At 43.5% G+C, this 12,079-nt stretch overlaps 1 protein-coding gene across 1 annotated transcript; it reads right to left on the reverse strand.

The window, feature by feature from the left end:
* Positions 1 to 331: 331 nt before the first annotated feature.
* Positions 332 to 11,737, reverse strand: CHRNA9 (cholinergic receptor nicotinic alpha 9 subunit; the record flags this gene model as incomplete). Its single annotated transcript, XM_079777826.1, has 5 exons — positions 11,447 to 11,737; positions 11,016 to 11,161; positions 9,699 to 9,853; positions 4,806 to 5,338; positions 332 to 873 (listed from the first exon to the last, which is right to left on the reverse strand). The coding sequence occupies exons 1-5, from the start codon at positions 11,508 to 11,510 to the stop codon at positions 332 to 334; spliced, it is 1,440 nt and encodes a 479-aa protein (XP_079633952.1). The 5' UTR covers positions 11,511 to 11,737.
* Positions 11,738 to 12,079: the final 342 nt, after the last annotated feature.

The following is a 12,079-nucleotide window of genomic DNA, read 5'->3' on the forward strand; positions in this document are numbered from 1 at the left end:
AAGTCAGTGGTTCTCAACCTTTTTAATGCCGTGACCCTTTAATACAGTTCCTCATGTTGTGGTGACCCCCAACCATAAAATTATTTTCGTTGCTACTTCATAACTGTAATTTTGCTACTGTTAATGAATCGTAATGTAAATATCTGTGTTTTCCGATGGTCTTAGGCGACCCTGCTAGCGGTTCTCAACCTGTGGGTTTTCTGTTATTTGCAGCCAAATGCAACTGAACTGGTAAAAGTACTTCTGCAATTAAAATGGAGAAGACTTGGAGGAATTATTAGTGTAGATCACAGAGAATTCTATTACTTTATTCCCACATACCACATGCTCATTAATCTGCTCTTGCTATGATCAAAACAGTCATCACAAACACCATAATGAAAAAAATCCACATGAAGAATCGATCTATGACTTTCGCAACCTTCTTCCATTCACTCCCCTTGGAATTGGTGGCCTTGTGGTCTTTGAGGCACTTGGCAATGTATTGGATATTCCTCGTCAGCACTTTGTACCGTGCACAGTAATTGTCAGCATCCTGAGGGGTCTCACCTTGGTACCCCAAGTCATTCTTTAAGAGTTTGTTCATTTCCTTCTTTCTGGGAAGGTCTTTGTTCCTGGCTGTTTTCAGATTAGCCTCTGGAAGTTTGCCATAAACCTTCGTGAGGCGGCCTCGCTCCCTGTCGTGGCGGGGGCTAAGGCAACTCTCACCCACGTCGTAGACGAACAAGATCCTGGACATGTATTTCAGTATAACCACCCTGGCCCAGTGTGGCACTGGCCGGGCCTCAGCCCCACAGAAGTGGATATTCATCACCATAATGGTCAAGGCAGTGGAGGCTGTGATCAAGGCCATCGTGGCTATGTAGTATTTGCCTGAAAAATATCAACAACCAAGTCAGCTTAAAACTGTCCTCATGTTTGGCTAAAAAAACAAGCACTTTTTCTAAGGAAGCTATACACTGAGTGGCCAGATTATTATGATCTCTGAACGCATAATAATCGGGCCACTCAGTGTATATCCTATATAATAAAAGGCTAATATGCAAATTGTCCCCTCGACCAGGAGTTAAACCAGCAGGCAGGCCGGCCAACCACCCATGTCCCTTCCCCCTGGCCAGGCTGGCCGGGCCCCACCCATGCACGAATTCATGCACCGGGCCTCTAATATATATACATACACTGAGTGGCCAGATTATTATGCATTCAGAGATCATAATAATCTGACCACTCAGTGTATACACTGATGAGTACTAGTACAGACTTTTGAATCAAACTTTTTGGGTTCAAATCCAAGTTCTGTCACTTACTAGACTTGTGGCCTGCATTATATAATGTTGCTAAGCCTGAGCTTCTTTCTTTGCAAAATGAGTATAATACTAGTATCTAATTCATAGGAATATAGTGAAGCTTAATTGAGGTGACTCATGTGAAATCCTCAAAACTGTCCCTTATACCTACCTAAAAGGTTTGTAAATGTTTGCTGAGATCATGATGTGAAAAATGTTCACTTTCAACAAACAAACAATTAACAATCTCAGCCAGGTCTCCAAATTGTCACATTGTCTAATGTGAAAGCTCATTACTATTGAATAAGAAGAGACACTGTATCCCTATCTCTTTAACATGTGATCATATAATAAAGTGGATAATCCTGAAAAAAATGAAGGAAGGAAACAAAGATAAGGGTAAAAATTTATAAAATATAGAACAAAAAAAATCCAAGAAAATGAATAAAATTGAAAGGGAGCTATTTTTTAAAATAATGAAATCGATAAACTTTTGGTAAGACCACACATAAAATAGAGGCAGGTGGTAGTGGGGAGAGAGAGAGAGGATGCAAAAGAGGAAATAAGAGAATCAAAAATGAGAAAACAATATAATCATCTTATAAATAGCTGCATGATACTACATTTGAAAACCTAGATCAAATTTCTAGAAATATATCAGATGTTAAACGTAGTGTAAGAAGAAAGAACACTTGATTAGAAGTGGAATTAATCAAATATATCTAACCCCCAAATACTCTAGGGCAGTGATGGGCAACCTTTTGAGCTTGGTGTGTCAAACTTCGCCAAAAAACTGAGCATAACTCGGGTAGTGTGTCACTTTGAGGAATAAACATTATTTCGCGATATTTATAGTTTAAATAACATAAATGTATAATTGTTATATATAATTGTATTTAATAAACCTCAGTGGCCGCGTGTCATCAGAAATGCCTACACGTGTCAGTGCTGACATGCGTGTCATAGGTTCGCTGACATGCGTGTTCTAGGGCCAAAAGATTTTGTAGGTGAGTTTTGCCAAGCTTTTAAGGAACAGATAATTTATTTTATTCAAGTTGTTCCAGAAATAGAAAAAGAGGAAAAACTGCCTGGTTCATTTTGTGAAGTCAATTTAACCTTGATTCCAAAAGTAACAAGAAAGGAAATATTAAGGCCATTTCACTTACAGACATATTTGAGAAAATCCTATAAAAATTATTAGCAAGCTAATTCAATTGGTGTCTTTAAATGATAATTCATCATGATAAAGGAGGGTTTAGTTCAACATCAGAAAACCTAATTCACTACATTAATAGAGTAAAAGAGAAGACTCACATGCATATCTTAACAGGTGGAGATAAGATTTAATAATATTCATCGTCTGTTTATTATTTGTTAAAAGCTCGGAGTAAACTAAAACTAAATGGAACTTGGTAAAGGCTAAGGGCCAGATGCCCAGATCAAATGCTATACTTATGAAGAAAACTTGAACACGTTTCTATGACTAGAAGTTCATTTCATGAGTGCTACAATAAATTGTGATTGTTAATAAATATTCTCCAGATCTGTGTGCACCCTTCCTAAAAAAAATACATTTTTATACTATCACAGAAATAGAAGAAGTAATGCTTGCAAAATTTCCAACACATGTCCTGAGACATTGCTCTTCAGAACTGAGCCAGTTTGCTGTTGAATGTCACTGCTAAAGAAGAGAGAGGGATCTACCAACTGGTGCTGCCTCAAATAGGGTTATGATTGGATGTCATCACTGTCCATCATTTCTGCCTCTCAGAAGAGGTCATAAAAAATGCCAATATACCTCTTCCTCTTTAGTGGTGGGATTGGGATTAGAGAACCTTCTGTGTTTTTTTCTTAAAAAGTTGTGTGTATGTCTGCCTCTGTGTTTTGCTTGGAGAGATGTAAGAAACAAACCTCCAAACAGAGAAATCAATGTAGTAACATCTGAATCCTATAAAAACGTAGTATGCAAATTGTCCCCTCCACCGAGAGTTCATCCAGGAGTTCGACCAGGGGGCAGGGCTGGCTGGGGAAAGAGAGGGAGGCCCTGGCCAGCAGCCAGCAGCTGCTAGGGACCCTACTAGTGCACAAATTTTGTGCACTGGGCCTCTAGTATTAAATAATACAGGATTCAGTGGAGGGTAAAAGGGCAATGCAATATCCCTTTGATATTGGTCTGTAAGTCTCTTGTTCTGAAATTTCTCCTCATTGCCTACTTTAAGGAGCTAAAAAAAATAGGTCTAGTTTTTTATTTGGGTAAGCAACTTTTTTAAAATTTATTTTTAAATATATTTTTATTGATTTCAGAGGGGAAGGGAGAGAGAGAGAGAGATAGAAACATCAATGATTAAGAGAGAATCATGATCAGGCTGCCTCCTGCACACCCCCTAGTGGGGATCGAGCCCACAACCCAGGCATTTCCCGTTGACCGGAATCAAACCCAGGACCTTCAGTCCACAGGCTGACACTCTATCCACTGAGTCAAACCAGTTAGAGAAGGTTAAGCATCTTTTACAATAACACAGCATTGACATAGAGGTGTTGAAGCTGAGTGATATCTTTGGTGGCAGGGTGTAGATATTAAAGGTGTTAGGAGGGAACTCAGAATGAGATAGGTAAAAAAATACAGGAGACAGGAATGGTAGTCTCAGTCTACACTCTACCCATAGGCCGATAGTTCATTATTGCAGATTTTTAAAAATGTGATCCACTTTAGAATCACCTCAGATTCTCAAATCTTGCCAAAGATTGCTAAATTAAACTCTTTGGATATAGGAACCTGCATTTTTACTAGCCCTCCCACACCTATTATACCCAATAAAGGTTGAGAATTATTTTTTTAAGGGTAGATGGCAGGCTTAAAAATCCAGTTCATTTCTAACACGTTTACCATTCTTCCCAAGAAGAGACCCCTTGTGATGTGAAAAGATAAAAAGAGTCACTCCTTACTCGGTACTTATCATATGCCAGGTTCTGAGCTAAGCAATGACACATGAGGTAACAGTTCCATGAATTTTGCCAATGAGGTAGCAGAGACTCAAAGATTAAATAACTTGTCAAAGATTGATCAAGGAATGAATGGTGACGTCAGAGTTCAAATGTGGACTTCTTTGACTTCAAAAAAATCAAGGCCTTACATTCAAAATCACCCAGAAGGCTTGTTAAAAAAGAAGCCAGCCCTCACCACCATGGTCTCTAATTCATTAGGTCTAGGGTGGACCCTGAGAATTTGCGTTTCTAAAAAATATGCTGATGCTGTGGGTCTGGGGACCACCCTTTGAGAACCATTGCTCTAAACTATATTGCCTCTCAATCTTCTTTTGGGTCAATCTGGAGACCACAAGGCCAGTTTTGTTTGCAACAGACACGCCTGTATTCAAAGATGCCAACGGAAGACACTAAATGAGGTATGTGGCGCCTGTGTTGAGTGTGAAGCTGGCCTAATTGTTATAAGTTTAAAGGCATACCTACCACTACAGTCACTACAAAGTTGGGCTCAAAGTGTAAGACACTTGAACTCACCTATCAGAGGGACGTTTTCTGAGGCCGGCATGATCTCTGCCACCATGAGCTGAAATACAGTCATGGCCAACAGGATGGTCACTCCCAGGGAGACCTTTTCCCCAGAGGCTGCAGGGAGATAAAAACTTAAGGGAGCCAGAAAAGATATGAGGACGCAGGGGATGAGGAGGTTGACGATATAGAAGGAGGACCTCCTCTTCAGAAGGAGAGTGAATGTCACATCGGGGTAAGGCTCAGAGCAGCAGCCATAGGAGATCACGTTCTTCACCGCAGGCATGCCATGGACCTCCCACTCCACATCTTCAATGAAGTCAGAGAGGTCCCCACTGTCCAGGGCGTTGAATATGTCCACCTGATTGCCATTGTAGGTCCAGGAACCAAAGGTCAGGTTGCACTGCTGGTTATCAAAGGGGAAGTAGGTGACATCCACCACACAGGAGCTTTTGGTGATGGCTGGTGCATCCCAGGTGATCAGCCCATCATACCGCAGGACCACATTGGTGTTCACAGGCTCGGAAGATTCATCGTCGGCCCTGAAAGTTAGAGGAAGAAAATGAAAGCAGCTTGCTGGAATAACTCACCAACTTCCTATTCCAGACAGCCCCCCACCCTGTGTCCATCACTCTAATGTCTTTGGCAGTGGGTCACCATTCTCCCTGTTACTTTGGCATGAAAATCTGAAATCAACTCGAATTTTCTCTTTTCCTTCCATCTCCTGTGATTAGTGAGGGGCAAGCTGTCTTGGACTCTTCCTCAAAAGCATCTCTGCTTTATGTCTCTTCCTCTCTATTTTCAATGCCACTCTGCTGGTCCAGGTATAATGACTTATAAATCCAGACAAAATGTAAACCTGTCAAAGCTAAAATCTGAAAGGGAGGTTCTGCTTACCTGATTTTGTTAACTTTAGGCACAAGAATATTAAGGCAACTTTCTGTTGCTGTTGGGAAAGTTTTACATGTGTAGTAGAACTTTTGGAAAACATGGAAAAATTTTTATTCACCCATAATTTAAGATATAATAATTTATTCTGGATAAATGTTCTTTTTGCTTTGTCAAAATTTATGCCTGACATTTTGGGGTACAGAATTTTTATTTTCCTTTAGGGGATAACTCTTTCTCCACCGCCATTGCAAGGCACATTGACTGTTGATCAAGTCATAATAGGAGTTATGACCTTCTGTCCAGGGACAGACAGCCAAAGATAACTCTATAGAAAGGCAGCATGTTCTGACCTCACTTTCTTTTCTCCCTTTAATGGCCCACTGGTGCTCTCCAGAAGCCAGAGGGAAGAGTTTAAAGGCATTCCTATTTATTTACTTCAAGACCAGTATCTTATTGTTTTATCTCCCTGGTTTCTCTGATCTTGTTTTATAGCTCAAAACTTGCAATGGTTTCTTATTGTCCACCAAATACTCCCAAACCTCCTTAGTTTAATGTCCCAGATGTTCCATGATCTACTCCCATCCCACTTTCCAGCCTGATGTCTCCCACGGTCTCCTTCACTCACACTCCACCAACCAAGGCTAAAACCCTAACACATCCTGTGAGTTTCCCTCCTTCACTCAAACGCTTTCTTCTATCTATAATATTTTGCATGAACAAATCTAATACATTGTTCAAGACCCACCTCTTAAAACACTATTCATGTCAACTGTAATAGATAAATAAAATTTTTAAATAAATTTTTAAAAAGACTCACCTCCTATGAGAAGCCTTCCCTGCCTCTCCTGTCAGATAAAATGTCCATCGTTTGGGATATATATATATATATATATATATATATATATATATATATATATATATATATATATATAATTGATTTCAGAGAGGAAGAAAGATAGAGAGAGAGAGATAGAAACATCAATGATGAAAGAGTCATTGATCGGCTGCTTCCTGCACACATACCCCCACACACATTGGGGATTGAGCCTGCATGTGCCCTGACAGGAAATGGAACCATGACCTCCTGGTTCATAGGTCAACTCTCAACCACTGAGCCACGCCAGCCGGGCCAGAGACTGAGGTTTAAAATCCTAATTGGTTCTTCAACACACTACAGAATGCCTTGCATAGAAGGAAGGTTTGACAAAGAGAGGTAGGTAAGTAGGTAAATGGGTTGCTTGGATAATTGAGGCCCATTCTCCTTTAGAAAGTGCCATGACATCACAGAAATATCACCAAGAGATGTTGGTTCAAAACCTGGCTCAGGTTTTATAACCTGGAGCAAGTTACATCTCACCTATAAAAGTAAGGAGTATAATACTTTAAAGTTTCTTTTTAAACATTATATTAAGTAAATTGTATGTATTAATTTCTATTGCTATGGTAACAAATTTCCATAAACCTAGTATCTTAAAACAACACAAATTTAACATCTCTATAGTTCTTAGAGGTCAGAAATCCTAAAATCAAGATGTAGACAAGGCTGCACTCCTGTGGAGGCTCTGAAGGACCATCCATTTCCTCGTCTTTTCCGGCTCCTAGAGGCTGCCTGCATGCCATGGAGCAGGGCATCCCTCTGTCTGTCCTCTGCTTCCTTCATGGCATCTCCCACTCTGACCCTCCGGTCCCTCTTTTATAAGAACTCCTGTTTACACTGGGCCCAGCCGGGTAATCTCCTCACTCACAGCCTTCCTGTAATCACACCTGCCAAGTCCCCTCTGCCTCGTAAGGTAACATACTCACAGGTTTCCGGGATTAGGGTGTGGACATTCTGGGGGTGGTTATTCTGTCTACCGCCCTTCGTAAAGCCCCAACTCTGCCTGACCCATAGTATGTGTCCAATGTATGTTACTTTCTTCTCTTCCCCTTCCCTGTGTTTCTACCTGGGCTCCATGTTCTCAACCAGAATATGAAAAATTACAGGGACCAGCTTTCACAATGGAGGTCGACAGAACAGGATGACCCTGAGGATATGCCATTTGGTTCCCTGTTTTCTTCCCTTTCCTCAGCCCCTTAGTGCCCTCCGGCAGCCCCTCGTCCCCTTCTGGAGCTGATCAAAGACTGAGCTGATCTTAGTCATCGTGCACGTGTGCACACAGGTCTTTCCCGGTGGGGGCTGTGAGACTCCCGCCCCGGAACCGGAGGAGTGGGCTGGGGAAGGAGAGAGCAGTGAGTCAGCCAGTTCTGTCAGTCACCAGAGTGTCTGGACCCTCAGCATAGACTTGTCTGTTCACTCAGTCCCACAATCCATCCCACCAGAGTGGCTTCCTGATGGGGCACTCGTGCCCACTGGCAGGCTGAGCTCTCTCTTAGGAGAGATCCCCTGAGCTGCCCCCCACTCACCTTGTTCTGAGCCCAGGAGGAGCCTTTCCCAGCCCACAGAAACTTGAGTTCCAGAATAAAAAGAGATGGAAGCTCCTTCGACAATAGGTGGAGCAACTGAGCCTGAATTGTGACAGAACAAGCTGGCTCCTTCTCAAAATGTGGTCCACGGGCCAGCAGCTCTAACATCTGGAGCTTATAAAAATGCAGAATAAAAAACTCTACCCTAGACCCACTGAATCAGAATCTGTATTTTGATAAGCTCCTCGGGTGACTTGTGTGTGCTTTACAGTTTGAGAAACATAAGCCTTACCTACGTTTACTCAAGGCCCCTTGCTCTGAGATCAGCCAACTGGTGACCCTATAACCTCGTTCATCCTCCTCTCCATACAAAGTCCAAAATCCATAGGCCAGCTTCCAGCTGGTCCATCCGATTTAATCTTAGTAGCATCTTTGTTATTGAAACATGACCTTGGAGAAGGGAACACCACTATTATGTGTTGAATTGTGTCCCTCTCAATATTCATATGTTGAAATCCTAGCCCTCAGCACCTCAGAATGTGACCGTATTCGGAATAGAGTCATTACAGATGTAGTTAGTTAAGATGAGTATGGTGGATACTTAATCCAGCACCGCTGGTGTCCTTATGAAAGGAAACTTGTGTGCCTGGCCCCTGTGACTCAGTTGGTTGAGCATCGTCTCAGGCACCGGGAGGTCACTGGTTTGATTCCTAGTCAGGGCACATGCCTGGGTTGCTGGTTCAGTCCCCAGTGTTTCTCTCTCATCGATGTTTCTATCTTTCTCTCCCTCTGCCTTCCTCTCTCTGATATCAATTAAAGAAGAAAACATATTAAAAGGGAAGATGTGACCCAGACAGTACAGAGAAAATGCCACGGGAAGATGAGGCAGAGATCGGGTGATGCTTCTGTACGTCAAAGAGCAACAAAGACTGGTACCAACCGCCAGAGGCCAGGGGAGAGGCCGGGCACAGATTCTCCCGCATGACCCTCAGAAGGAACCAACCTGGCTGGCACCTTACCCTGACCATGCACTTCTAGCCTCCAGAACTGTGAGCCAACACATTTCTATTGTTTAAGCCCCCGCCTCCCGCCCCCCGTTTGAGGTACTTTGTCTCAGTAGCCCTAGAAAACGAATACAGCCTCAATACAGTTCTTACCTGAAGAGGGGAATGTAGCTCCAAGCTTTTATGAACTATCATCTTATCATCTAAGATTTTTATGACCATTATTTTAGGGCCTAGGAACAGAAATTGACACTTGACTTACGCATGATTTGTTTCGTTTTGTTTTTAAATGATGGAACATCGTTTCTTAATTGATTTCAGAGAGTTAGGGAGAGGAGGAGAGAGATAGAAGCATCAGTGATGAGAGAGAATCATTGATCCGCTGCCTCCTGCATGCCCCACACAGGGGATGGAGCCCCCTACGCCGGGCATATGTCCTGACCGGGAATTGAACCAATGGCCTCGTGGTTCCGGGCTCGATGCTCAACCACTGAGCTACACTGGCCAGCTGACTTACACATGTTTTACATATTCCTTCTTCATTATGTTTAAATCCAGTTACATCAACAAGTTCATTCCCGAGAAAGCACTGAATTGCACTTACTTGTTGTACAGGACAATGTCCGGCCTCCACACCAGGTCGCTGGGGATCCTGATGGAGTCCAGGCCATCATACTGGTCCCGATCCCACGTGAGGTAGGCGTCATGCCAGGTTTGGCGGATCCATAAGTAGGCGGTCAGAATTTGGTTTCTCTCGTCCTGCACAATTGACCCAGATGTAATTGTGTCCAGTGGACACCTCGGCTGGCGCCCTCCATCTCTAGAACACTTGTTCTTCACGCGGAATTCCAAGAGTACTGCTCTGTTTTCAGTAAGTGAGAGCTCTCTCAGTCTAGCCCCTTGACTGACTGCCAAGGCCATATTTTTTCTGCTTTATTTAGTGTTTGGAATGTTAAGTGGGCAACTATTTAAGACATCAGATTTTTGCATGAATCCACTGCCCAATTTTCTCCAAAAAATAATTATCAGGTGATTCATTTGAATGAGAAAGTCAGGTAATATTTACAATGGACAGAAGAAAAATCAAGATTCATAACTTTGTGTAATTAAACACATATAAGCAGTAAATAAGGTATGGCATCTTAAAACACTACCTTTGTGTTTTTTAAATTGGAATAAAATGCACATTACATAATATGCACATAACATAAAACTCACCATTTTAACCACTTTAAAGGAGATCTACATTTTAATCATTTGATGGCTTCCAGAATATTCGCAGTGCTGTGCACCCATCACCACTATCTAATTCCAGAACATTATATGAAACCCTAAGCCCCGACCAGTTTGGCTCAGTGGATAGAGCGTCAGCCTGTCCCAGGTTCGATTCCGGTCAAGGGCATGTACCTTGGTTTCGGGCACATCCCCAGTAGGAGGTGTGCAAGAGGCAGCTGATCGATGTTTCTCTCTCATCGATGTTTCTGTCTATCCCTCTCCCTTCCTCTCTGTAAAAAAATCAATAAAATATATTTTTTTAAAAAAGAAAAGAAACCCTAAGACTGTCAAGCAGACACTCTCTACTCCTCTGTCCTTCCCACCAACCCTGGCAACCTATACTCTGCTCTGTCTCTGTGGGTTTGCCTCTTTTGGACATTTTGTAGAAATGCCATCGTGCAATATGTAACACCGTCTTTCTTTAGATGATCTAAGACTATTACTGTTAATGGCCGGGTTAGGTAACAATTAGCAAAATTCATTTCGTAGAACGCTTCCTTCCCTGGGGTCCCCCTCTCCCACCAGCTTGCGCACAGAGCTGTCTGATCTCCTTCCCTCTCAAATCCCCGGTGAAGACATCTCTTTGGAAAGTACTGTTAGTTTCTTCTAAGCAACATGCCGAAGAGTCACCACTTTGTGTACGCACCATGTCCTTAATCTGGGAAAGTGTAATCTGCAGTGTGACATTCAGGACCTTGTCTGTGTCTTCTACTGGACGAAGAGCATTGGAATAATCTTCAAAAAGGTCATTAAATAACTTCTGAGCGTATTTCCCATCTGCTGCTCCTACAACTGCTCAAAAAGAGGGACCTGATCAACACTCAGCGCTGTGTGTATCTAAGGCAAAGAACAACAGTCGGAGGACTGGAATGGGGATGACACAGCACCAGCTAGGACAAGGTTTGGAGGATGAGGTTTTTTCTACCTTGCACTACAGCAGGCAGCGCAAGTCAGTAAGAAGCATGGGACACCTCCCTAGAGCTAGATCACGGGTTCTGTGTCCTGGCCCACCCCACCTCCCACCAAAGAAGTGGCCCCAGATGAGCAGAGGTGGGTACCCACCCACCAGTCTCTTACCTCTCAGTCTGGAGGCAGCAAAGCAAATCCAGCAAAAGGAGATGCAGGAATGGGGCCAGTTCATCTTTTCTCTGAGCCTCTATAAATTCCCAGCCAGGCAGCGCTGTCTTCCACTTTCCGCCGTGAGTGGGAAAGGTCTGGGCGCAGCTCTGAGGCAGTCTCCGCAGCGGACGGAGAGTTCAGGTTTGCACTGCACAGAGGGCCCCAGGTCCTGAGAGCCCTCCCCTCTGGTAATCGGAGAGGGGCAATGCCAGCAGCTGAAATGCCAGGAGTCTCAGGAGGGTTCGGTCAGGCAGTGCTGCTCTGGGAGGGCCGGGAGGGCCATCCCAGCCTTCGCAGGAACATCCAGACCACACTTTCAGGGGAAGCGATTCCGTCTTAAAAGACTGGGTGCTTTCTACCCCTGCAGCAGGCTGACTCAGCCTGTGTCTGGGGCTAAGGGAAGCTGAACAGACCCAGCCACGGGCAGCCATCTGGAAAGGCCATGTGCGCTCTGAGCAGCACGTAGAGACGGAAAGAGCAGCAGTTCCGTGATCTCCAGAACAGATGGGCTTTCCTCTCTGCCTTCTGCTTCTCTTCCCTGCCTCGGTTGTCCCCTGGAGCACGGCTCTGGGGTGGTATGTGTGAGTTTAT

The sequence above is a fragment of the Cnephaeus nilssonii genome, assembly GCF_951640355.1.
Source record: "Cnephaeus nilssonii genome assembly, chromosome: 1".
Taxonomy (NCBI): Eukaryota; Metazoa; Chordata; class Mammalia; order Chiroptera; family Vespertilionidae; genus Cnephaeus; species Cnephaeus nilssonii.